This window comes from Lontra canadensis, unplaced genomic scaffold (genome assembly GCF_010015895.1).
Source record: "Lontra canadensis isolate GAN:19392208 unplaced genomic scaffold, GSC_riverotter_1.0 scaffold1, whole genome shotgun sequence".
Classification (NCBI taxonomy): Eukaryota; Metazoa; Chordata; class Mammalia; order Carnivora; family Mustelidae; genus Lontra; species Lontra canadensis.
In genome coordinates, this window is record NW_022630995.1 from 115,809,357 (window position 1) to 115,837,197 (window position 27,841).

Consider the following 27,841-nt stretch of genomic DNA (forward strand, 5'->3'; position numbering starts at 1 on the left):
TTTGCCAGGCACTATTCTTTTTGTTTTACATACATGATCTCATTTATTCCTCAGAGCAACTTCAGAGCTTAATATACAGCCCGCCCCAGTTTACACTGCTCATCTGTCATAGAGTCAGGATACACTTTCCAGGAGCCTCATTCCAGAGCACAACTTATTAAGGCCTAATAAAATGTCTGGACTGAATGGTGCTGGGCTGGAAGGCAGGGCAGGGAGGGTTGGTAAGAGAGAAGGAAAGACAAATGAAATAAAAGGATGGAAACATCAGGGACATTTGGGGAATTCCTGGGAAAGATGACAGGGCAGGGAGCCAAAGACTCGGAAAACCGAGGGTGGGTGTTTCTGAAAAGTTCAGAGTAGAAAAGGGGGCAGCTGGGTGGCTCAGCCGGTTAAGTGTCTGCCTTTGGCTCATGGGATTGAGTCCCACATCAGTCTCCCTGCTCAGCCAGGACCCCGCTTCTCCCTCTGCCCTTCACCCTGCTTGTGCTCGCTCTCATGCTCTCTTTCTCTCAAATAAACAAAATCTTTTTTTAAAAAAAGAGTAGAAAGGGCTTCAAGAAAAGGCATTTCATAGTCAAAAGAGCACCGGTGGCCTTAAAGCAGTTTCAGAAAAGTGATGAAGTCTCAAGTCCGTCAGCATGGGGTGGGAAGTCAATAATTTATGCAGAAGTGGGCACGGCAGAGGTAGGCTTTGGAGAAAGTCTGTCAGTGGGAAAGAGAGGGAAACAGCACTAGCACCAGAGAGCAGGGCCGCTGAGGAAAACTTTTTAAGGCTGGGGGACACCTACTTGGGGACCTATTGGAAGGGGGGCTGAGTTAAGATCTAGGAGAGATCAGGCTTCTTCCAGAGAAAGGAGAAAATGATGAGATCCAGAAGGTAGATAAGAAATTGGCATCCTGTGAGTGAGACCTTTTCTCCTAGACTAGGAAAAAGTCAAATAGAAGTCAAATAGAAAAAAAAAAAAAAAGAGAGAAAAAAAAAGAAGTCAAATAGAAGAAGACGTGTGTATGATGTGTATATATGGGGAGCAGGGGTGCACTTAAACCGTTAAGTGTAACAAAAAAGACCAAAGACCAAAGGTACTCACTCACTCATATTTGATGATCTTGGCTTTCTGAATAAATTTTGGAGGAGAAGTAATGAGTGACTGAGAGAGCTTCATGTATGTGGCACTGAAGATCTGCAGCAGTTTCTATGGGAATGCAGTGAAAAGTCATTTAAGATAACTAAAAAGTTGCCACACAGAATTGAGGTTCATGCCGAGGTTAAATAGCATGAATTTTTAGTACCACTAGTTGCCAGGGTTATGTGACTTTCTTTTGCAATGTTTAGCAGTCTGGCAGTAGAAAACCCAGCTGGCAGGATTTAGAAAGGGTGAAGACGCTGAGGAAGCTAGTGAACCCGTTTTAGAAATAACTAAATGCTGAGGAGAGCGAGGAATGTGCCTTTTTTTAAGCTGCATGCCAGTTGGTTTGGGTGCAGGTTATCCTCTGCAGACAGAAGAACAGTTGTTGCTGAAGAGAGAGCTAAGGAAGAGGAGGCGGGATGGGGGAGGCAGGATCGTGGGGGTTGAGTGATGCACGGGAAGGGGCTAAGTGTGGAGCAAATGCAGGCAGGGTATCAGTGTTTGAGGAGTTAGAACTGGTAGAGTTCCCGGGAATGGCGCTCCTGCTGGCTGACTGAGGAACTGCTCTGAGGATGTTAGCAACGGAAAGTAGCAAAATAGATCCCTGATCCAGAGTCCTTGGTGGGTGTGGTAGTGAGGAAGAACTATATAGTCCAGGTACACATTCCTAAATGATCATCAAGCAATGCCCAGAAAAGAAACCGAGAGTCCAAAAGAGGAGGAATTGTTATAAATAAATGATGAAACTTGAAAAGGCATGTGATTACTGAGTTACAGCAGTCAGTAATTTTTAAAAATAACCATTGACCTGTCACTAGTAATATGGCATGTTAGAGGAATGCTGATAGGTAGATTTAATTTATCAGGAAACATAAGTGGAATCAGGTGTTAAAATTTGAACGCCCCCTATTCATCAGATTTCATCTTTAGTAGGTAATGAATGTAAATTATAGTTTACAGTTTAATTAATGAATGTAAATTGTAGTTTAATTTACCATACTGATGCTGGGTTCTTTATTGTTGAACTCATTTTCGCATTTTAGTATTGATGTGTTCGTAAAAATCAGAAAAGACAAAATATTACTTCTGTCATTTGAACTTTAATTACCGTTGGCCCTTGGTCAACAAGGGTTAGGGACACCAACCCCTGTGCAGTCGAAAAACCATATACAACTTTTGACTCCCCGAAGCCCTACCAATAACTTGAATAGTTGTCTGACATATTTTGTGGTTATATGTATTGCACACTGTTTTCTTACAATAAAGGGAGCTAGAGAAAAGAAAATGTTGTTAAAATCAGCAGGAAGAGAGAAAATATTTTCAGCACTGCACTATATCTGAAAAAAAAAAAAATCTGTGTGATTGGACCTGCACAGTTCAACCTGTGTGGTTCAATGGCCAACTGTATTTCCCAACCTATCTGTATCTGACAAAATATTTAAAAACTCATATACATATAGATTAGAGTAAGCACTGTGAGGTGGCAGGATTTGGGAGCAGACCTGAGAAGCTGTGAATCCAGTTTCTGTTCTGCCACTGACTTCCTATGTAAATTTGAACAAATTACTTAATTTTCTAGTACCTACTGTACTCATCAATGAAGATGTTATGATATGTGACCATGACTTAAAGTTCATGTGGCTTTTTTTTTATAATGTGTTATTTGCCCCAGGGTACAGGTTTGTGAATCATCAGTCTTACACACTTCACAGCACTCACCATAGCACCTACCCTCCCCATTGTCCATCACCCAGCCCCCCTAACCATGATTTTCTAACTCAAGCAGTTTACCAAAGTGTTCAGCAAGATGTAAAGGCATTTTGAAAAATAAATGTAAGCAAATATACAGAACTAAGTTGTAGAATCAAATTAGAATTTCCCAATCTAATATCAAAAAAAGGAATATATTTTAATTAAAGTCTGAACTTAAGTCAACTTCTGATTTAAAAGGCTGATTTTAGTCATTAATATTCTATGTTAATATCTGAACACAAGTTTCAGGATGACTTAACCCACTTTCATAAATATAGTTAAGTAGATTTAGTCAGACAATGAAATGTTTTTATTAGCAGGTATAATAAAGAAAAGGACACACAGTAGGATTTTGTGTTCTTCAGAATTATGAGTGGTCTGTGGGGAAAAAACTGGGAAAAACTACAGGGGAGGAGGCTACCTTTTGGACCTTTAAGCCCCTGCTGTTTCTCAACACCATGGACTCTGGCCGTCTGCCCTTTATCCTACGAAAAGTGATGCTCTGGGCTTTCTTATAAATTCCTTGCAGCCCTCGTGATGTGAAAGAAATATTTTTTTAAATGTACTTCTGTTGTTCTTGCGGTGTATGAAATCTATGGATTAGCAATTATGTCCCTCAGAATAACACTTCAGTATTCTGTACAGAAGCAGAAACTGCAAGGGAAGGCAGGTTAATTAACAGGCATTTAGCAGACCTTATGGAAAAATTGATTTGGTGTTACTTGTAAAAAATAAACAAATAGCTAGATAGACAAATAGAACACTAGATAAATACCTCAATAAGCAACCAACCAAAACATGCTGTTAATGTTCTTAGAGGGAAATGATTATGCAAATAAACACATTCAATTTTTTTAAGCACATTCAATTTTTAAAAAGATAAAATGCAGAGATAGTAAGTTGAAATAACTTCCATGGGAGTAGACGCTTTGATCCCTTGAGAAGCTGGACAATCTTAGGACATGTATTCTCCCCAGAAGTGTGAGCTACGTGCCTGGGGTGATGTCACCAGTGACTAGTAACCACTGCAGGGTAAACAAACAGCAGGAAATAAATGTGGGTAGGGCAAGGGTCTAGAAGCATGCCTTCCTTCTAGAAAAGTAGCTTGCCTTCCAATGCCAGCGGTTTGTTTGGATTTTTTTTTTTTTTAAAGGAAGAGAGGGGATGGAGCTTAGGTCTTGCCTTCTGTCACAGAAACCTTTAATTTCGTAGGCGATGTCTTTCTTTGACAAATGGATTTCCTCCTTGGCAGTCTCTGTAACATTGAGAAGTACGGGACTCTTTGCTCTGGCCGCAGTTATTGGTTGCTCTCCCCAGACTGACAAGCTTGTCTGCGGATTCGCTAAGAGGAAAGTTTCGAGTTACCAGAATTAGGCAAGCCCGGGGAGAAACAGGAGGAGGAGGAGGAGGAGCGGGCGGCAGCAGGAGCAAAAGAAACAGCGCCTTTAAGCACCAGGGCAACTGCCCCGCTGATTGGCTGGAGGTTTCAGAGGCTTCCCTGGAACAAAAGGTCAAAGTGGACTGCAGTGTAAGTGTAGAGAGGCAGCCGATAAAATAGCATTGCTTGAAGAAGTTTGGAGGCTGGGAGCGGCTGCACAGAGGCTAAGGGCAGCGCCAGTGGCCGCTCCAGCTGTGAGGTGCAGCCTGCCGTCCCGCCCCGAGCCCCGCTCACCCCGGAGAAACCGCTTCCTGCACCGACGGCCAGATCGGTGTGCAAGAGCCAGTTGTGAGGGTCCCTGGCAAATTCGTCTGCAAGGATGGCCTGTGAAATCATGCCTCTGCAAAGGTAGTACTCTTTCCTGTGTGTTTTCTTTTATTCTCTTCTGCATTTTCTGAGTTGTATGAAACCATGTAACTTTGCCAGTACTTGGCATTTTTTAGTAGCGTGCTGCAAACGTGTGGAGTCCTTCGTCCGTGATGTCCTTCCCGAGACCAGAAGACTCTGAATATGATACTGCCGTTTTTACTGACATTGACATCCAGTTTCTTGTGCTTCTCACTTGATGATGTTGTGTTCAGTTATTTCCTTCCTTGGATGAAAATAGATGTAAGAAAACGTCTCTGACCTCTGAAGGAAAACAGAAAGGAAAGAATGTATAGAATGGGTTTACTAAAAAACTGAATCAGCTCCTTCGCAGTGTTGTGAAGCTGTGGCAAGCTCTCAGCTCATTTGATAGGATGTCTATAGGCGAGAGACCTTTTAAAAAGGCAGGTTAGGATCCCTCTCTTCTGGAGTCCAGATCTAAGCAAGGATTTTCTGTCTGTAGGTACATTACAATACATGGACACAAATGCGAAGGTCAGAATTTCCCCATAAATAATTCTAGATAGATTTATTATACAAATGCCACCTTTTAAAAAAATGCTATGTAAGAATGACTGAGCACTGGGTTCTGTTTTTGCATTAATAATTGTAGTATGGACTGTGGAGGGCGGGGCAGAGGAGTTATACCAAAGCAGAGAGAGGTAAATTAAAACAAAAGGGCTTGTTAAAAACAAACAAACAAACTGCTGGTGAAGGAATAAGTGAAGGATGTATCCTGGAGTGGTCAGGCTGGAAGTCACCTTTGTGAGGACTAGAGTCCAGTCCTCCAGTTTCACAATTGGAAGACTGAGGCACAGAGGAAGTCTCAGAGCTGCCCAAGGTCACGTTTTATGCTTTTTAGAATTACTTTTGCAATCATATTATTATACTTCAACTTTAACTGCTTTACATACAGTACCATTTGATTTGATATAAACACTTCCTTTAAGAAAACTATAAAGGGTTTTATTAGTGAAAATGATCTTAAAAATCAAGTGGTAATTACAGTTTATAAGGCTGGAAAAAATCTAGACAAAAATGAAGTTGAATTTTAAAACCTATGCCACCAGTATTTTACTGAGTGTTCATGTTTCAACAATGAAAATAAGGTTAAGAAAAATTCAGTGTTTATTCGCAGCGTGTTTCCTGCAGATGGATACTGTGACAGAGACCAGTGTGGTTGTTTTTCTTTCACTGTACTTTTACGAGCCCTGCAATGGGAACTTGATGGGGTGTCCCAGGAATTCCTTTCCTAAAAATTAATAACCCAAGGGAACAGATAGTGGTTCATGGATAGATCTAAAATTCTTCTCTATTAACCCAGTGGAAAGCACTACATACTTGAAGTGTCCAACAGACTATAAAACTAAGGTACGCTTTTTGGAGACTTGATTTGGTTTCCAGCTTTATAACTGAGGACTTGTTTTGCTTATGATGACTTCAGTCTTAAGGGTCTTAAGCAATCATTTTCTAGAGAAGAATATTGGCTATTACTGAACTCTGTGGTAAGCTTCTTGATAATGTAACTGGTAAATATTTTTAAGAAAATAGATCTTTGTACCACTAAAACCTTGCTTAGAGAGTTAATGAAAGCTGAAATCAAATTAGCATAATTTCCAGAATTATTTTGCATTGTTAGTCTTTATCAGTAAGCCTCTGTAAGAGGAATAATTTGAATTTGCATTCAATAATGCTAATTGGTGCATTCACTGCTCTGTGGCTCTGAGAATTTCATTTGATTGATTACCCTGCATTCTTCCCTTCCAGCCTATGCCTGCCTTTGATTATAAACCTCCTGAAGGCAAGGAGCAGGTTTGTGTAGTTCTCTTTCTTAAGGATCCCTTGTGAATTTAGATGCTTATGCAGAAAACTTTCCTCTTCCCATGTGTAACTGCTTCTTCCAAACCCAGTTCAGTGCCTTAGGCTAAGGATTTCTGGGAGTCTCTAGTAATGATGACTTTTGGCGACTGCCCCTGCTGTTAACGCTGCCTGAAGCATGTAGTTTGCAGAGCCTTGTGAAATGCATGCTGACTGATGGCATGAGGGCTTTGCTCAGTTCTGTTTTAGAGCAGTAAGGGGCTAGAAACTGAATTAAAAGTGGGTGAGTAAAAGAATATCTTGAAGTATCAGTCAAATTCACCTTCCCTATTTGTACTGAGCAGAGTGGCCAATGGTTCTCATACTTTAAGTGCATGAGAATTACCTGAGAAACTAATTTTTTTAAATCAGCTTATAGGTAAAGCTCCCCTCTTTCCCTAGACTTACTGAATCTGAATCTGGGTGTGACAGGGAAAGTAAATACATTTTTAACAAGCTTCCTGAAAGCAAATCTGACACAAATGGTCCACACGCTCAGGGAAACACTTATCTAAACTCTAGTTAATGATTGTAGCTTGTGTAAAGCCATTGACAGCAGGTATATATAAGAATCTAACACTATACTACTCAACGTCCCCAAATAACATCTTTAATATCATGACTTTATAAGTGGTTTTTTTTTTTGTTTTTTTTTGTTTTTTTTCATAATCCATGCTTTCATCTACTAGGTGTTAGTGTTCCCTGTTAGAACAAAGTATACTACGGCCACCTGAGTGGCACAGTCGGTTAAGTCTCTGGCTCTTGGTTTCCGCTCAGGTCGTGATCTCAGGGTCATGAGGTAGAGTTCTGCTTGGGGCTCACGCCCAATGCAGAGTCAGCTTAGATTCTGTGTGTGTGTGTGTGTCTCCCCCTCTCCCTGTGCCCCACTGCCCCATTCTCTCTCTCTCTCAAATAAATAAAGTTTTTAAAGCTATAACAACAAAGCATGCTTACAGTATTCTCAAATACATTAAACAGTTTATACTACCAGGGATACTGAGGTAATTGAGACACAAGCTCTGCTTCAAAGAGGTCACATGCTAGGGCAGATGCAGTCATACTACCAGACAATTACAACACATGTGGTGAGTGCAGTAATGGACAGTATGATTAGCATAGTAATAGAGATGTGCCTGTTACATGGGTAACATGGACAACATCCTATGTGTATGATCTTATTAGAGGGCATGTTTTTAACCCTAATGTCTGCTTAGCTTATAGTTTCCATGGGTGACTTTTTAGGCTTTCTTAGCATATTGTGAAACTATGTAGAAGATAAATTTGTTACTCCTAATCTGTGTCTGAGATGAGAATAACAGATGTGTTTGTAAGCTAAGGATTAAATAAATACTTTGGTTCCCTTTAATGTATTTTGCCATCTGTTCATTACCTATTGTAATTTGTAGACCTTCAGGGATGGAGTTGACTGTTTAGAGACGCATGATCTTTAGAAAAAACTGCAGAGGTTGAATATTTAGAATGTGAACCTCTGTAAAGCAAGGAACTCCGTTCTTACCATTCACTTTAAATGGCTTAAAGATGGGATCTTATTACATATCTGTTGAGTTGTTTAGACTGTCTCCATTCTTTTTAAAAATACTAAAATATCTATATGTACTTCTTATACCAAAGGATAAAACTCAGTACACTTTAGCACTATATAGATATTCTTGCCATCTGAAAAAGTTCCCCCAAAGAAATAAAATAAAATAATAATAAAATAAATGGGGAAACCATATTAAATTAAGAATTGAAATAAGTTTTCTTGGAGCACCTGGCTGACTCAGTTAGTAGAGCATGTGACTCTCAATCTCAGAGTCATGAGTTCAAGTTCCACGTGGGGTGCAGAGATTACTTTGAAAAAAAAGTTTTCTTCACTCAGGTGACTATGTTCACCTTCTGTCACTAAAGAGATAGTATGTTTTATCAGATTCCAGGCTTTACCTATACCTCAGGCTTTTTGCATGATTTATATCCCAGGGGACTTTTTTCCTTATATTTTGTGGGCTATAGTTAGAATCTCTATTTTATGTATAGAAAGATTTCAGCAGGCTAAGAAACAAATCTTTAACCCACTGAGCCTTTTTCTTTTTTTAAAGATTTTATTTATTTATTTGACAGACAGAGATCACAAGTAGGCAGAGAGAGAGGAGGAAGCAGGCTCCCTGTTGAGCAGAGAGCCCGATGTGGGGCTCAATCCCAGGACCCTGGGATCATGACCTGAGCCAAAGGCAGAGGCTTTAACACACTGAGCCACCCAGGCACCCCTAAGAAACAAATCTTAACCCTAAGTCTTATGTTTATGACAAAACTCTCAACTTTCACAACAGTATTTTGATTTGCTAGATTAACTTTCCATTAGCCACTAACTCAGTTTATATCCACAACGAATGATGATGGAAGATGAAGTTAGGAACCCTAGTGATTAATTTAGATTCCTTTGGTTTTAATGCATTGGTATCTGCTTTCATGTGTTAGCATACTATTCTTTCCCTGGTTTACTTGTCAAAGTAGAAACTGAGATTAAGAACATTTATGTAAAAGTTTCTTGTTCATTACTCCATCTATCAGATTTTGGTATTCAATATATATTACTTATTCCTTCTTTTATGATGGCAAAATCCATCATAATTTCAAATTACAATGGCTCTTTTGAGAAGACACAGAGCAACAGGGTTAATTAGCACATATTAGGGACCCAATAGGGGAAAACTTCACTGAAACCTCTCGTCAGCGGAATTCATCTGTTATTAGAATAACCTTTTGCAAACAAGAAAACTGGTAACATGGGGATGATGTGGGAGTTAACCAGGAAACACCCCAAGTAATGATGGTCCTGCTTGTGTATCTTCTGTGTAGTGTTAGAGAGCCCTCTACTGCCTGTGGTGACACCACCAGTTAATTTATCTCTAAACCTGTATTATTACTAACTTGACACTTGGATAGCACTCCCAGCCTGCAAACCAACCCCCCGCCCCCATCCCCTACACAGAGACAGTCTAAGATGGAGTTAAAAACTGCCCCACATCAAATCTGGGTTAACCCTTATGGGGTTGTGTATCTAAACTTAGACTTCACTAATCTAGTCTATATTGGAAGAAATAAGATCTCTGTGGGCTCTACTCTCATAGGACAGTTATAGTTTCCCTGGAGTCTACATATTTGCTAAGTACTCCAAATAAAAAAGATATTTTGAACTAAGATGAGAACATTCTTAAATTTTACGGAGATCACCCTAACCATGGAAAAAGTGGAGGTGTTGGGTATTCAGCACAAAGCAGTGGGGAAAGCGGTAGAAGGGTAGTAAACTTGCTGTCATAAAAACATACTCAGATACTGAGAGCTAGCTAGCCATATGAATTTGGTCAGGTCATTTTCTTCAGTCTATAAAATGAGATGATAATACTCGACATACTTATGGGGGCAATTTTAGAGTTAAAGAATATGATAGCTCTTTGTAAATGATAAAACTATTCAGACGTAAAGAGTAGTATATTGCTTTTCTCTTGTGGTTTTTTTTTTCTTGATTTTTATACTTGCAATGCCTTGCAATTCCTTGAATGCAAGACTGTTTAACACAGTGAAGGTGATGCTCTAGCATTACATTCTATTTCACTGGATGAATATTGGAAAGTGACCTAAAGAATGGTTTGTAGGAAGTGTCATTACAAAGTGTCATTAAAATTGGGGTGCATCATGGCTCAGTAAGTTAAGTGCCTGACTCTTGATTTCAGCTCAGGTCATGATCTCAGGGTCATAAGATGGAGCCCCACGGCAGGCTCCATGCTCAGCAGGGAGTCTGCTGGAGATTTTCTCTGTCTCTCTCTCAAATAAATATTCGAGAGGACACAAGATGGTGGGGAAGTAGGAGGAGGCGCCCTTTCAACCTGACCCTAAAGTGAGCTGATTACCTTTCAATTAAATAAATCTTTAAAAAAATACCATGGAATCAAATTTCTTGAAACTCTCAAAACCTTCTATCCTGCTTTTTTTCCTATGATAATTATATATTTATGTGATGATCAAAATGAATGGCCAAGAAATAGTTTGTACTGTATAAAACTTTTTAAAAGGATTATTCTTTAAGAAGAACTGGAAATTAAACTGTTTTTGATAATAGCATTATTGAGATATGATTCATATAACCATATAATTCACCTGCATAGAGTATACAATTCAATGATTTTTGGTATACTCATAAGGTTGTGCAACCATCACTACAAGCAATTTTAGAATATCTTCATTACCCAGAAGAAACCCTGTGTTCTTTAGCTGTCCAACCCTATTGTGGTCTGAATGTGTCCCCCAAAATTTACATGTTTTAATTTCTAATCTCCAGTGTGATGGAATTTAGAGGTGGGACTTTTGGGAGCTAATTGGGTTTGGATGAGGTCATAGAGGTGGCATTCCCATAACAGGATTGGTGTCCTTATAAAGAGATAAGGGGGCCAGAGTACTCACTCCTTCCCATCCCCCCCACCCACCATGGGGGGATATAGCAAGGACTTGGCAGCCACCAAGCCAGGGAGAATTCTCACCAGAACCTGACTATGCTGGCACCGTAATCTTAGACTTGCCTTCTCTAGAACTGTGAGAAGTAAATGTTTCTATTGTTCAAGCTGCGCATCCGTAGTATCTTGTTAGAACAGCCCAAACTAACTAAACAACTGTCAGTCTCCCTATAATCCCCCTATCCCAACTCTAGGCAACCACTAATCCATTTCTGACTCTAAAGATTTGCCTCATCTGGACACTATGTTATAACCCTTAGGCAGATGTGGAAACTGCTATTACTTCTCGCATAAGAATGGCATGTGAACGGGAAACAGCTGGGGAGGGATGGGGAAGGGAAGAGAGGGAGGGAGGAAGGGAGGAAGGAAGGAAGCAAACAAGCAAGCAAGGAAGGAAGGAGAAAACAGTACAAAGCCCAAGAAGTTGATTTTTTAAATTAAGATACCTAACTAAAGAAGGAAAAATACTGCGCAGTAGTGGAGAGCAGAGACACAGGATACATTTGATAAAAACCTTTAAGGTTTGGGGTCAGGAAATCATGTATCTTCTTATCAGCTATAAGAACAAAAATGAGAAAAGTCGAATTCAGTGGAAATAAAAACAAAGAACTGAACTGCCTTACTCAGATCATATTCGGTGGAATTAAAATGCTAGAAAAAGTTAAGGGTTTCGAAAGAGCTTAAAGTGATACATCAGTATTTTGCTGTCAGCAAAATGATCATGGAAGGAAATATAACTTCGCTGTCTAGATTAAAATAGCCCCTGAAACCGAGATTAGGAACCAGCAGCCAGCCAGAGCAGACCATTGATACACTGTGTAGTATTTTTATCAGTGACTCTCCTTCATTTTCAGTTCCTTGACTTAGCAGAAACTCCAGGGTGCCTGGCCTGGGGCCTTCTGCCTGGCACACACCTGCTGCATCCACAGTGCTGAGCTCCCTGCGTGCAACCTCCTGCCTTCGTACAGTGTCTTCTCTTTGTTAAGGAGTCCCCTGTCCATTCTCTTCCTCCTGGTAATGCCTCAGTGACCCTCAAAACTCATTCCCAGTGTCCCTCATGTCACCTAACCTGCCAGAGTGCTTGGTGCTTGAGTGTAAGGTCCGGGGCTCTGGCTTCCACACACTTGGGTTTGAACCCCACCCGTACCTGGCTCTCCGGCCTCCCCCTGGTGAATTACCCTTTCTAAGACTTGTTTTGCTTATCTGAAAAAAATCCAGTTAGTGATACCTCTCTCAAAGGTGTCTTTGAGGGTCCACTAAGAAAATGTGTGTGAAGCTCTTAGCCCAAAGCCTTGACTTGTTATGCTGAGGCCTCAACGCATAGTAGCTGTGTATCCTTTTCTCATAATCATTACCAAATTTCAAGTTTCTGTCTCTCTCTGGCCTATAAATTCTGTAAGGATTTAGGCCATATCTTACTAGCCTGTGTATCTGCAGCACCTCTCATTGGCTCTGATGCATGGTAGCTACTCAAAAAATGCTGAATGAGCCCTTGTATCCGGCAGAGGAAGGGTTCATTAGAGGAAAGGTGAGAGGATAATTTGCATTGCTCTCTGCATATGTTTGTCTCCCTCGAGAAATCCACTTTCAGACTTAACACTCTGGGAAATTAATATCTGTTAAATAAAAACTTATTAACAAACCATTAATAATTTTGTAATGGTAATTTTTTTAAAGACTTCATTTGAGAGAGAGAGTGCACTAGCAGGGGGATGCGGCAGGGGCAGAGGGAGAAGCAGACTCCCTGCTGAGCAGGAAGCCCGATGTTGGGCTCGATCCCAGGATCCTGGGATCATGATCTGAGCCAAAGGCAGACACTTAACCAACTGAGCCATCAAGGTGCCCTAATGGTAATTATTTTTTTTTTAAGTTAGTAAAAATAACTTACTCTTTCCTTATTTCCTCCTGCATGTATCCTCATATCTTTTAAGTCTATTTAACTAAAGATTAGGAAATATTTTAACTTACTTATTTATGTTCTAAAAATATTTTTTCATCTACTAATATCAACTCCACCATAAAGAAAATGACTGTACATAGCATTCTAAATTATTGTCTCCCAAAGGCAATCAGTGATACACATCACTTTTCTGAACAAGAATCTCAAAGACAAATGAAAACTTCCAGCTGCCTTGAAAACAGCTTTGTGACTAAACCAAAAAGTTCTTTAAGCCCCAAACAACCTTGGGGTTTGCAGTAAAGTGAAATAATTTTCTTTTCCTGCTCTCAAGCCAGAACAAACAGATAGAATGTGTGGCGAGGCCCTATTACCTTGCCTGAACACATCCGTTTCTGGGTTCCCTCTACACCACAGAAAGTACAGCGTTTACATTACTGGCATAGTGGCAGAATTCCCACCTCAGTTGTGCTGCTGAAGAAAAGAAATTAATTTCTTGTTTTTAAGGATGGGAGAAAACCCATGGAATAGTTCTGATTTCACTAAGTTTTGAATAGAAGGGAATAGGATAACTTAAAATAATCAACATGCACATATCTGAAAATGCTCCTAGCTGGCCCAGTTAATTTTACAAATAAGAAACAGTGCTTGTTTTCAAAATAGTGGGTGCCTGGTGGCTCAGTAGGTTAAAGCCTCTGCCTTTGACTCAGGTCATGATCCCAGGGTCCTGGGATCAAGCCCCATATCGGGCTCTCTGCTCGGCAGGGAGCCTGCTTCCCCCTCCTCTCTGCCTGCCTCTCTGCCTACTTGTGATCTCTGTCTGTCAAATAAATAAATAAAATCTTTTAAAAGAAAGAGTGCATGTTTTCAAAATATTATATCAAGCAGTAGCATTAGCACTCAGCAAAGTCTTGACGATGCTAATTTTACTCACCATTGACTGAGCACCTGGAGTGTTCTAGTACCCTGCTGGATGATTGAGGTGGTACGAACATAAAGACATATTCAGGAGGTGAGGCACACGTCTGAACTCACAAATTCTGGTGTTGTGTTGCTCACTTATAGCTATGAACAGTGTATCAGAGCCTGGAGGAAGAAGCATCGCCCTCTCCAGGGTGCCAGAGATGGCTTTCCAGATTAGATGACACTTGAGCTGCATGATGAAATATTCACCAGGCCAAGAGAGGTGGAGGAAGCGTTAAAGATGGAGGGAATAGCACGTACAAAGAGGAGGACTTAGAAAAGTGTAGTGAGTGGTCTACAGGGGTATGTTAGATTAGGAGGGACCTTGTGTGCTAGACTCAGACTTTTGGATTGTATCCCAAAGCCATGGGAAAGTGGCAGAGGCTTTTAAGTTAGGAGTGTGAAGCTGGTAGAGTATTAACAATAAACTGGTATGGGCGGCAGGGAATTGTTCTGTTTTGGTTTTTTGTTTTGGTTTTTGTTTTTGTTTTTTGGTGGACAGGGGTAAAATAAGCACAATTTGGTGATTGACCAAATGTGGGACTAGGAATAAAGTTCTGTAAGGAGAGTCCATTCTGTGACTTCAACACATGTCTCCAGCCGAGACCCCCCACAAAGTGCAGTGTGAGCCTCCTGGCTGCATCAGTCAGTCAGCATGTAATTCTGCTTCACTCCGGACTTTCTGAGTGTAAGGGGAGACACAACCGAAGATAAAGGAACCTCCCCCTCCCTGATGAGGAGCTCTTTCCTGACGGTGCACACCCTCCAGCCCTTCAAATATCTGAATGATGTTCATCAGAAGGGAATCCAGAGATGGAAGTAGTTAGGTCGATGGGAGTGAAGTAGAATGAGATGTTCATTTGTTCCCTCCCCGTCTGTTTTTTTATTCCAAAGACAGGACGCAGGCTGATAAAGAATGTCACAGTCATAAAACCAGGAAGAATCCAAAGAGACTATGTGTTCCTGAGTCAACCAGGAAAAGAATCTTTAAAAGAGACTTGGAGGTGCTCTGTCAACTTCCCCAAGGCTTTCTAGAACTATGTTGTCATGCCCACTACTGGATTTTTCTGGGACCACTTCCTCTCTGCTTATCTGCCATCCAGACTAGACAAGTTCTGTACTTCTTTGGCCCAGAGCTGACTCTGGCAATGGGGCAAAGAAAAGAGTGTTTTGTTTCCATCCAGTGGGAACATAGATCTTAATTCAACAACATTCATTGAGCGTGCATTATATATATCAAGCAAGAGAGAAGTGTAGTTGGCACAGTGTTTTAGAACAGTGTTTTTTAGCTGTGGGTCATGACCTATTAGTGGTCATAAAATCAATGTAGCAGGTTGTGACCAGTATTTTATATAATTTTACATAAGTAAAATGTAACACAATAGAAAATATCCAAACAAGGGAACCTGGGTGACTCAGTTGGTTAAGTGCCCAACTCTTGATCTTGGCTAAGGTCTTGATCTCAGGGTTGTGAATTCGAGTCCCCAGTGTTGGGCTCCAGGCTGGGCGTGGAGCCTACAAGAAAGAGAAAGAGAAAGAGAAAGAGAAAGAGAAAGAAAAGGGAAAGAGAAAGAGAAAGAGAAAGAGAAAGAAAAGAAAAGAGAAAAGGAAAGGAAAGGAAAGGAAAGGAAAGGGATGGGAAAGGGAATGGGAATGGGAAAGGGAAAGGGAAAGGGAAAGGAAAGGAAAGGAAAGGAAAGGAAGAGAGAAAAAGAGAGAGAGAGAGAAGGAAGGAAAGCAAGAGAGAGGAAGGAAGGAAGGAAAGAAGGGAGGAAGGAAGGAAGGAAGGAAGGAAGGAAGGAAGGGAGGAAGGAAAAAAGAAAAAGGAACTGTCCAAACAAAGGATAATTTCATAAATTTTATGTCCATTCTATGGGTATGAATAAAGATGTAAAATGTGTTTCTAACTGAAACATAGCCAAAAGTTTGTCTTTAAAAAATTTTTTTTTAAATATTGTATCTGGACTACTTATTGAAGATAGTTCATTTGAATGGGAGTTTACTACAGTCTTGGAGATCAAATCCCCATGTGAGTGTTAAAAATCAATTCTAGTCATAGCAGATCTATAAAGGAATTTTCACAGACAACCTTTTTGTAAGATGGAGACAACTTTGTTAGTGAGGTTCTTATTTCTGAATTTAGAGGAAAAAATTTTGGTAGATGTATTCATTTTCTAGGGCTGCTGTTGCAAACAGAGGGGCTTAAAACAACAGAAATTTATTGTCTCTCTGTTCTGGAAGCCAGAAATCCCAAATCAGTGTGTTGGCAGGGGCATGTGCTCTCTTGAGGCTGTGGAGAAAGATCTGTTCCAGGCCTCCCTCCTGGCTTCTATGGGTTCCTTGGCTTGTGCAGACACAACTCTGTCTTCACACAGTGTTCTCCCCATGTGCATGTCTATGTTTGTGTCCAAACTTCCTCTTTTTAGAAGGGTGCCCATTATACTGAAATAGGGCCCACACTGATGATGTCTTTAACTTGATCCCCTCTGTGAAGACCTTTCCAAATCAGGTCACATGCTGAGACACTGAAGGTTAGGGCTTCCACATATCTTTCTGAAGGGACACAATTGAACCCATAACCAATATATTCAGATTTCCACTAGGCGATCAAGAAAGTGGTAAAAACATTTTCCTGTCTTATTAAGAAAAAAGTTCTCAATTTTGCAAGTCTTTTTGTTTGGTCTGTTTATTTTGCCTCAAAAATAATAGCTCTTAGTGTTGGCTAAAAATTCATGTCCTGTGACTATCAACAGCTTCAGCTCTTTGCATTAACCCTTTGGTCAGGCAAACTGATTTGCTCTTAAGCTTCAATAATTTGTTTTTATTTCTACTGGAGAAGTGTTGTGTTCTTAGTCATAGCATGCAAATAATACAACTAAACAAAACTTATAATACAGTATCCTATATCTACAGAAATACCTCTCAGAATTATAGCTGCAAACACTTAGCTATAAACCAACCTGAAAGCATTTACAGTTGTTTCCCAAGAAGAACAGGGAGATTGTTTTTCTTTTCTATATCCCTAAATGGGGCCAAACCAAAACTCTAAGCACACCAGCTGCTACATCACTCCCCTGCTGGAGTGGTCCATGGTTCATGTCTGGGATTGGGCATAAATTAAAAGCTCTCAAGGAAGTGTGGCACTTGAGGCTTTGCAGAGAAAGGAAGGAAGGGAAGGAAATGTGCTAATTTCACTCACCTCATCATTCTCTAGAAAATTCTCAATATGAAGAAAAACCTTGAATTCCAGGGGAAAAAAATGCTTACTTAATACTTTTAATTGTATCCTTTTGCTCCCTCACTTTTTTGCTCTTTGTTTTGTGTTAGCCCCCCACGGATGGTTTTTCCTAGTTTCTTCCATGAATGGAACCTAATCCTTAGCATTTACCTGATTTTTTTTTTTTTAATTCTCCTCAGTACTCAAGGAGCACTTGCAAACTACTTCTTCTAGCTCAAATAACTTGAAAATTCAAACTGTGTAACTAAATATGCAGATGATGTTCATTTTTTTTCTTTTTCTGGTAGCCAGCCACAATGACCAATTAGAACATTGGACTCATTGGAACATTTATCAGAACAGTTCAAAAGGGAATTGGATGGAATGGTGATTTGATCCAGCTGTGGAAGGTCCCTTCTGAATACCACACTCTTAGGATTGTCCCAACAGTATTTGTTTTTTCTCAGACATAGAAAGCGCTACACATTTTGTGATATCCATTAGCTTACTGTGTAATTAAATTGATTAGCATTATATCCCGTGTCTTCCGGTTAGAAGTTAGTGCAACTCATGAAGAAACTAAGTCTAGGTGTGATTCATTTCTATGCATTTTCCAGTATTAAGCCCTATAAATAAATTCTATTAGGACCCCACTAAAAACATGGTATCTGCTGCTGCCCTTCTCAATTGTAGCTTCCTAGATTTGGACTGTTACTTGGGTCTATTTGATAAATGCTCTTCCCAGAGGCCATTGTTTTGAGAGCATATATGACCACATGCCTGAAGATGTTAAGCTCCTGATAATGATTGCCTGACATGCACAAAGTGCCTGCCCAAATCTCTCAGTGTATGTTCAAATTTTTAAAAAGAGGGAAAAAAAAGATAAACTGATTGGCTGCTTAAATTTGGCCATTATTCAGAGTTAGCAAACAGGAAATAATTAAAACCTGGGGTTTATACTAAAAACCAAGGAGGAAATTGAATGTATTCCAAGTTAGTAGAGTTTGTCATTGACTTAATTTCATGACACACACTCGCTTTTTCATTCACAGTATTTGTGCTTATTTTAAAAAATTAAAAATGGGTCAGAATTCTCAATTTAAAATTTAGGCCAAAAATTGTGACTAATTTAATATCATTGCACGTGCCATTAAATTAACATAAATCCAGGAACAGGAATACCTAACTTCTATAAATATATACGTGGGGGCCTATAACAATAGTAAAATATCCATTTTGTACAAATGTAGAAATGGTGACTTTTTTCTAAATGTAAATTTTGTGGAAAAGTTCATTTCTCAGTTCTATTTGGAAGAATTGACCTTAGCCATTTCTTCTTAAAATTGCCTTTAAAATCAGTGCGTTTGGGGAGCCGCATCTAGGTGGCTCCATCATTACACGTTTGCCTTTGGCTCACTCAGGTCATGATCCTAGGGTCCTGGGATCTAGCCTCACATCTGGCTCCCTGCTCAACAGGAAGCCTGCTTCTCCCTCTTCCACTCCCCCTGCTTGTATTCCCTCTCTCACTGTCTTTCTCTGTCAAATAAATAAATAAATAAATAAAAATCTTTTTAAAAAATAAATGATTAAAAAATAAATCAGTGCCTTAAATTGATTTTTAGAATTAGTTGACTTAATTTGAAGTCAGTGCTTCAGTTTTGTTTCAGAATTTATACCCTTGTCAAGTTACAAAAACCCATGGAAAGGGTACTTTGATGAAAAGGAAAAGGAGAAATATGCAAATTAACTATCAAAATTGATTTATTTTCTTTTTCTTTTTTGAATTCTATTGTTCTTCTTGAGTACTGTGCATGGGTCGGTGCCCTGTTGACTGCTGCTGATTTGAGTAAATCTACTACTGAGTCTGTTTTGTTTTATGTAAATTGCAGTATTTACACTTTCTTTTTGGGAACATGTAAAATTAGTCAAACTGCAGGGACATACCCAAATTAAGAATTTCTGATTTCATCTTTCATTGACAACTTTACCTTGTTTTCAGGCAGATACAGCCTGAAAAATACTTGCTTAAGATTAAAAACTTAGGTTTCTATCAGGAGATACTCTTATACGGCCAGTACATTTTAATGAAACAGGCACTTTACACATGCTGCCCATCATCATATATCGTGAATGGACTAAGTTTGGTGAAGAGTCATTATAATCAGAAGCATGATATGGGGGATGTAAACTCCACGAGATCTTGCTAAGGGCTGCTGCCATGAAGACTGGCCATCACATCGATTTTCTTCACCTATTCACCTCCCCCCCATATTCTGATAGCTTAAGACTGAAGGGAAGATGGTAAATAACAGAAATGGACTAACTTGTAATACAATAACTCACACATCACTGGCTTTGTGACCTGCACCTGTTAGGTACCCCCTCTGAGCTTACTTACCTTGAGTTGAGGAACAAGTACCAGGAGGGGTTTTGATAAGGATTTATACAAGTTAATTAATGTTGGAACACCCAGTAAGTAGCACCTGGCTAATGAGTACATGTGTGAGGAAGAAAAGATGTTAGAGAAAAAAGGATTGATTTTGATTGCCTCTGTTTGCTACAAAGAAATTTAGCACATGTACACAAAATAAACATTAGCCAAAACATACCAACAGCTGTGTTTAGAACTCTGCACCATCTAAATCTTCTCCCAAAAGCACTTCTAAGTTCCAAGGAAACCAACCATATTGCTAATTGAATCTTCACTAAAGTACCCTTGTTAAATTTCATTAAAATGTTGCATGTTAGAGTTAAGGATCTGTTGTGGGCATAAAAATGTTTAGTACACTGCCCCTTTTATAACACATGGAGGCAATGTTCCTATAATAATAAAACCGTTAGAAGTTTTTAGTTGCAGCCTTTTTGCATACTGTTGGTCATAATTAGTACTTTTTGACAGTGAATCCTTGATTAGGAAAGCCAACTCCCAACATTTTTTATAGTTTGTTTTGTGCAGTGTTCTCAAGGAATTTTTTGAAACCACTGTGTAAGCTCCTTGTACCAGTTTTGCTTAAAGAGTTCCCCTCCTGTAATAGCCCTGCTCCCAGTGGACATTTCCCAAATGTCACCTCTAAAGCTTCAGCTGTGCAACCTGACTCTTCAGCTGTGTCCTCAGTCCCCCCACATTTGAGGCAATAACAAAGCTGATCCATCGTTTACCCACCACTTTGGAAGAATTGGCACAACTGGTTACAAGCGTTGAAGTCTTTGGCAACATGAACATTAGAACAGCTAAGCTATAATGAAACTGGAAACCAAAATCAGGCAAGAATGAAAAATAGTGTGTCATAATTTATGTGCCATTTTCCAACTAAAATGTTAAGACCTTTTCAACTTCTTGGACAGGTGTGTTTGTGTGTATGTGTTTTACAATATAACTGTGTAGTGAGATTTTGCCAGGATAATATTACCAATGGAAGCAAACTTTCCTCTTTTCCTCAGTGATCCTTTAGAAAATAAAAAATAAGCCAAGAGAGGGAAAACCGAAGTTACCTAGTTGCTTCCCCAAAGGTCGTGGACACCCCAGGTGGTGTATAAGATTAACCATGGCTATAAGAAGAAATACTAGGTCTTCTTTTTGCCTTTATCTAATAGTTTATTTTTCTACTTTTATCTCTTTAATGATGTACGTAATTAGTAGAAATAGATACTTAGTCATATATTGAGGGGAGTGCTGTTTGAAAGTAAATTTTATGACTGTGTGATCACTCCAGCAGACACTAAGGGAAAGAGACTGATTCTTTGCTTTGAAGTCATTTATCAGAAGAAAAACATATGTTAAGGGAAAAAGTATTGTATATATCTTACATTTTTAAAAATACTTTTATATTAAGCTTCATATTGTTGTGTTTGAAGAATGTACACTATTGTGTTGATTGAAGACTGTAAACTAGTTATATAATTTCAGTTATGTCCTTACACGTTATCCATACTCGTTAATACTTAGAGTAACTACAGAAGACACCGAGCCAGTGTTTGCTGATGCGTCTTTCATTGCTAGGGCCTCATTCCTGAAGTGGTTCACCCTTAACAGGAATATTTTGTTGTCTGTTTCTTACTTTCATCATCATGGTAATGAGCTATAATTAACTTTATTGAGATAATTGAGTATGCAATCATTTTAAGGATTTATGTATAATGTGTGGAACTTGGATGGGGCCTGTAGAAATAAGGTAGTAAAAAGCTTCCTTTTGAAAAAGTGATATGACTGACTTTTGCCTGAGGCTAATCTTGAGAGAAACCTCTCTTGATGGTCTCCCATGAAGAAGTAATTGACCTTGGCTAGGTCCAAGGTAAAGGATGTTTTACTAACTTTACTCCATTGTGAGATTAGCTCTCATGTGTCAAAATAGAATTTCTGACAGGAAGAATAGAGTTTTAGTAAAATTGATATGTTAAAATATTAAGAGAAATTAATACAAAATTTATTTTCCTTTTAGTTCACAGGAAGATGAAAGACCTATGTCACCTTTCTATTTGAGGTATTTATTTGATTTTTGTTGTTCTATTACAGGGAATGAAAGAGGGGTAGGGCTTCTTTGCGTTTATTTGCCCATTTTAATTCTTTTCAATAGAGTATTCTACACTGTGGCCAAACTAAGCTTATTGGAACCCTTTATAATATTCCTTATGCAGTGTTTTTCTTCTCTTTGGTTTAAGAAATCTTAAATTTAGTAGAGCTAAAAAGATTACAATAAGATTTTATTTTAAATTCAGAAATGTCAAGGTACCTATTTTAATTTCAGAAATTGCCTAATGATTATGCTGTTACCTACATCTTAAAAACTTCTGTTCCATGCATAGATGAAGGTGGGGGAGGGGTGTGAGCACAAAGCTTCAACTATGTTAGATCATTTTCTATACAGTAGTGGATTGTGAAACTGAGTATTCAGCAAGTTTGTGGAGTGTAGGGTTATTTTCTAAAGCTTATGAAGCCAGAAAAACAACTATTAAAACAGGTGAGTTTACAGAATTCAAAGTAGATGTTAAAACTCTTTCTGCAATTTTGGAAATCTATTTTCTTTAAAAGATGTCAGGATTTGAGATACATAGTTTGTTTATTTCTAAATCTGATATGTTATGATAGTCCCAGAGTTAGAGTTAGGCTTTAATTCAACCAACAATAGTTCAGAAATGTGTCATAAGACTTTAGTCTTAGCCAAGTAACTGCTTTTCAGTACTGTTCCGCCCTTCAGCAACTCAAAGCATATTGCATAATCACACTGTGGCAAAAGAGAGAACATCTGAGGTTTTAGTCTGAGACAACATGGTGGTCCAGTTGATTCACTTTGGTTTCCTGCCAACCAAATCAGCATATTTTGGTTTGTAGGCTACCTCAACTATACAGCTACTATAAACACATGAGGATGTTGTTGCCAAGTACATGGTGACTCTGGTATTCATTATGTAAATACACACAGAAATATCAAACAAGTGGTTATCCTATATTAACGGAAATTAAGTTTTACATGGTACAGAAGACTACAGCACCAGATCATGCCAGCAAATGAGAACTGTCCTCTGTCTTATTTTTTTTTTAAAGATTTTATTTATTTATTTGACACAGAGAGAGAACACAAGTAGGAAGAGCAGCAGGCAGAGAGAGGGGGGAAGCAGGCTCCCCGCTGAGCAGAGAGACCAATGTGGGGCTCCATCCAGGACCCTGAGATCATGACCTGAGCTGAAGGCAGAGGCTCAACCCACTGAGCCACCCCGGTCCCCCACCTCTGTCTTATTTTTATTCCTCTAGGTAATATTAGTCTATGTTTTACATGGTACTGAATTGTGTCTTTTTAACAATTTTAAAAAACTGTTGGAGAAAAAAGGGTTTATAAGTCTTAAGACCTTAAGAGACACATAATTGTGTTTTCTAATATGATTTTTTAAATTGTTTAAACTAAGTGTGTCTTGAAAAAGAAATTCTGTACTATAACACTTGGTAGAAGCTATTTGAGTCATAAAAACTAAAATCTTATGGAAGTAGTAAAAAACAATGAATATGCCTACTAACCCACACGTACAGGAGAGGTAAATTTCCAGAAAAAGGAAGTTACCAGCAGGCACTCCTTTGGAAATTTTAAATAAGTGGAGCTATTTCATAAATGAAAAAAAATAATTATTATTTGTCCTGAAATTAAAATCTCAAATATAGTTTCTTTTTCTGAATAACACTACATGGTAGTCTTAGAAATTATGTAAGAAGTAAATTGGTACAAGTTAATTTAACTTCTTTTTAATTATCTCATTGACAAGAAGTAGGGAGAATCTATTTGTTTTGTTTTGTTTTGTTTTCAAATTATTTGCATGGCTGCTTTGAGATTAACTCTTCCTGGGTTATTCTAATGCACAGAATTTAAGTGGAAGAAAAAATACAGGATTGTTAACTATAATTAAAGTTCTTCCAGATTTTTGAACTAAAAACATAACATGTCCACTGACAGTTTAATTTATAAATTAGTGCATTTTTGCACTACCTCTAGTAAGAGCAAATGAGTGCCTAAATGTTTTAAATGTACTTATATTTCTGTGGTCTTTTTGTCTTCCATTCCTTTTTCTTCTACTTTATTAAGATTCCCTTCCTACAATTCTCAGAAAGGCCAGTTATTCCAAGACTCATGAATTTCATAACAATTTGTCAACATGATAAAAAACTAAATTGGCTCTTTTTAAATCTTTTAAAAAGATTTTAAAATCTTTTACTGCAGCTTTGGAAAGTAAAAAATGATTGGTAGTTGGAAAATGATATTTTTCCTGACTAGGAATATTGAATATCGAGTGCTATGTATTATATTTTGACAGGGTTGACTGGTCAAGGGTTTTTTGGGTTTTGATTTTGGGCTTTTTTGAGGTGGGGGGTGGCGTGTAGACAGAGAGGAAAGGTCCAAACAAGAGATGAGACACATCGGTTGAGCTGGGAACTCATCAGAAGTAGATCCAGCCACAGGCAAACAGGCAGAGGAGATGGGATGGGGCAGCTGGTCAGGGGTGGGATATTCAGAAGGTAGTTTATTCTGAAAGGTCCAGCATGAGATAGAACAGCAAAACTCAGTGTCTGCAGGTCTGGGAGTGGGCAATCTTCAGGAAGACTGGATCAACACAGAAGATAGAGCACAGCAGGGCTCCAGTGTCAGAGGGAGGAGAAGAGATGATCCATAAAGGAATTCAGATACAGGACATCAGACAAGCATCCAGCTCTTGGAGTGGAGACAAGGTGCATTATTTATAATGAAGATAGAGTCTGTGCGGTAGAGAATAGAGATGGAGAGCAATGCAGAGAACTTACAGTGCACTAGTGCAGGTTCCAGGCCCTTTCTTTGGCTTGGGGAAGGCAGGTGGAATCCAGGAACCGGGAGCCACAGAGGCCATTGCAATCGTTACCTTGCTCCACTTTTCACCTTGTAGAATTCCAGTTTCTGTGATTACGATTCTCTGTTACAAGCAGTCATGTCTGAACCACATGGCAGTCTACTATACATTTCAGTTGCCTTCAGTTTTTTCTGTAGTCAGGCAGGACATACACTCATATATTCACATTCTAGATTAAATATCTGCTGTGGTAAGAACTCTGTCTTCTGTAATTTCATCACTCCTCCACCCTAGCCTAACTCACCAGAACTATTTGTCCTTTTTTCCCCCCAAAGGAAAGAAACAGTAGCTACAAATCTGCACTTGCTGCCGTCTCATGTTGCAGGATGCCTGCAGCTACAGTAGCTCAAACAGCCAGTATCATTGTTCCCTCAATGCTCATTAGAGATTAGCACCCTGTTGAAGTGATTAAGGAAATGAAAGGGAAAAACAGGTTATACCAAACCCTTAGCAAGATTGCTACAGAAAAGACAAGAACCTGCAGACTTCAGGTGAAGAACATCCTTGGCGAGGATGTCCATACCCTGGGCTCTCGTGGGCTCGGCTGGACTCCCAGAAAGGCAGATCTACCTCAGTTGCTCAGATTAGCAGCTTGCTGTAGGTGTTCTGTGCCACGTCCAACCTGCTATTGTCTGAATTCTCTTGCCTGTCTTCCAGTCCGATCTGGCCACGATCTGTTCCACTTTTATTTGTCGGGGCCTTCACAGTCTGCAAACTCATATTTTGACTTCTGTGTTTATTTCCACTGGGACTGGGGCTCTTAATCTCTACTTTCTATTCCTCCATATCTCTGTCCTCTCCCGCCTCACCCGTACTACCTTCACATTCCTTATGGCCAGGTTCAGGTCCTACCCTGATCCCATCCCAACCTGTCCTGTTCCATCCAACTTCTACGTTTGAATTTCTTTTTCTGAAAAAATTTCTGGATTATACATACAGTTTATATACATGGATGATACATACAGCCTGTATATGAGGCCTGTCTCTGCCTGCATTTTATCAAAATCCTAAATGTGCTTTAGGGGCTACATACCTGTAACCAGTCTTATTCACTGGCTCTAAACAGCTCACCTGGACTCTGAGTGGTGGCTCCTTACTCACCTAACACCTACCTTTTAGCCCCTGCCCTAATCTTCCTCTGCTTTTTCTTTCTTATTTTGTGCTCCATTAAAACTCTTAAATCGACCATCTTTATCACTTTCAGCCCAAGTTTTAATATACAAGATACAAATTAAAGCTAAATTACTATTTTAGCAGATTTGGAATTGCTTAGAGTCACTGTCAGTATTTATATGTTTTCTGATTTTCCTGAATCAGGAACATCAGAGAGATTTGTATCTAAATAAGCTTTTGGAATAGAAACTCATTCTTCAGTATTTTAATATTTTTATTCCTTGAAACCAGGAGTCATTAATTTGTGAAAGTCTTTTAATGGTAGATTTACATTGAAGAAAAATTTAGCTTTGGATAAATTGAGATTAAAACATTACCTGACATTAGATGGGATCTGAAAACTATGTGAGACCACTCCTACCCTGATATGTAGAAAAGTTTTTGTAGAGCATTTATGAATAGCTCTTCGGGGATTACCTTTCCAAACAACTTGTGCTAGAATTTGTAGGTTTATGATTTTTTTTTTTTTTTGGTCACGCTTTATCAAACGTTAATAGTTTCTTTTTCTTCTTAACTCTCTTGTATGTTTTCTTAATTATCATTTTGAGGTAAAAATCTCTCATCAGTTGGGATAGTTTAGAAAAGCGTAATATATCAGGCATTATTTTTGTTGTTGACTAACAAGTGCAATGAACAAGCAGGCTGTTTACTTGATTATCTACTTTTTTCCCACCCTAGATATTTGGGTGTCCTTAGACACAAATAACTATATATTAACATTATTTGTTTCCTTTGTCCTTTTTAGCTAGAACAGTGTTTCTCAACTAAAGAAGCACAGCATCTCTGCCTTTGGAGCTCTTTTTGAGAGAGGGACGGGAGGGTAAATACAAACAACAAAATATAAATAACATAAAATTTATCATTGTAACCATTTTTAATTATTTTTTTATATCAGTTCACCATCTTAACCATTTCTAAGTGCATTTCCACTAATAATGCCTGAATCCAATTGCTCCATGTTTTTCTTAACACTTGTTATATTCTATTTTTTGATAACACCATCATTATGATACATACTTTGTATACTTTAAAGATGCTGGGATCTCACTGGCCAAGATTCTGAGCCTTGAGTGGTGTTGGGTGTCCATATTTTCAATAAGTATCATGAGATAGTCTTTTCTACAGTAAGTGCAGGGAAAATGGGATACCCACATGCAAAAGCATGGAGTTGGCCTCTCACCTAATATAGAAGAATTAACTTGAAACAGATCAAAGCCCCAAAGGTAAGAACTAAGCCTGTAAGAACTCTTAAAGGAAAACACCAGGCAAAAGATACACAGCCCTGAATTTGGTAGCGATTTCTTAGCTATGACACCAAAGGCACAGGAAACAAAAAGTAGACAAATTGGACTTCATGAAATTTTTTAAAGTTTTACAGATCAAAAAAACAAAAGACTATCAACAGAAAGGAAAGGAAGAGTGGGGGGGAAATATTTGCAAATCATTTATCTGATAAGGGATTAATATCCAGAATATATAGAGAACTCCAAAAAATCAACAACAACAAAATGATTTTTAAAATGGGAAGATAATTTGAATAGGCATTTCTCCAAAGAAGTTGTACAAATGGCCAATAAGCACATGAAAAGATGCTGAACATCAGTAATCATCAGGGAAATGCAAATTAAAACTATAATGAAGTATCACCTCACACCCATTAGGATGGCTGCTTTGAAAAATAAAAATAACAAGTGTTGGCAAAGAAGAAGGGAAATTGAAAACAGGGTCACAAGGTCCCAAAGAGATATTTGTACATCCATGTTCATAACAACATTATTTGTAATAGTCATAGGGTGGTTGCAACCCAAGTATCCATCAGTGGATAATAGATAAACAAAATGCAGTATATATACACAGTAGAGTCTTATTAAGACTAAAAAAGGAGGAAACTTCTGATAGACACAACATGGATGAAACTTGAGGACATTTATATCTACAGAAATAAGGTAGGTACAAAAAGACATCTGTGTGTTCCCCTTATGTGAAGGACAATGTAGTCAAATTCATAAAGTCACAAAGTAGAATGGTGGTTGCCAGAGGCTGGGGGGAAAGAGAGAATTGAGAGTTACTGTTTAATAGGAATAGGGTTTCAGTTTTAGAAAATGAAAAGAGTTCTGGAGCTGAATGGAATGAGTTTACAATGTAAATATACTCAGTGCCACTGAAGTGTACACT

General features: G+C 38.8%; 1 protein-coding gene across 9 annotated transcripts in view; it reads left to right on the forward strand.

Moving 5' to 3' along the window:
* The window catches only part of FAM13A (family with sequence similarity 13 member A), a 359,485-nt gene that overhangs the window by 256,993 nt on the left and 74,651 nt on the right, over nt 1-27,841 (forward strand). For 3 of the 9 annotated variants that reach the window (XM_032861787.1, XM_032861771.1, XM_032861777.1), the window contains 2 exons: nt 6,451-6,495; nt 21,568-21,609. The exons of 1 other annotated variant lie outside the window; for it this stretch is intronic. In XM_032861787.1, coding sequence (XP_032717678.1) covers nt 6,451-6,495; nt 21,568-21,609 — 87 coding nt within the window. Of the gene's footprint in view, nt 1-4,269; nt 4,408-4,548; nt 4,666-6,450; nt 6,496-21,567; nt 21,610-27,841 lie in introns of those variants that run through there. 5 more of the 9 variants (XM_032861802.1, XM_032861791.1, XM_032861795.1 and 2 more) reach the window with 5 other exon arrangements.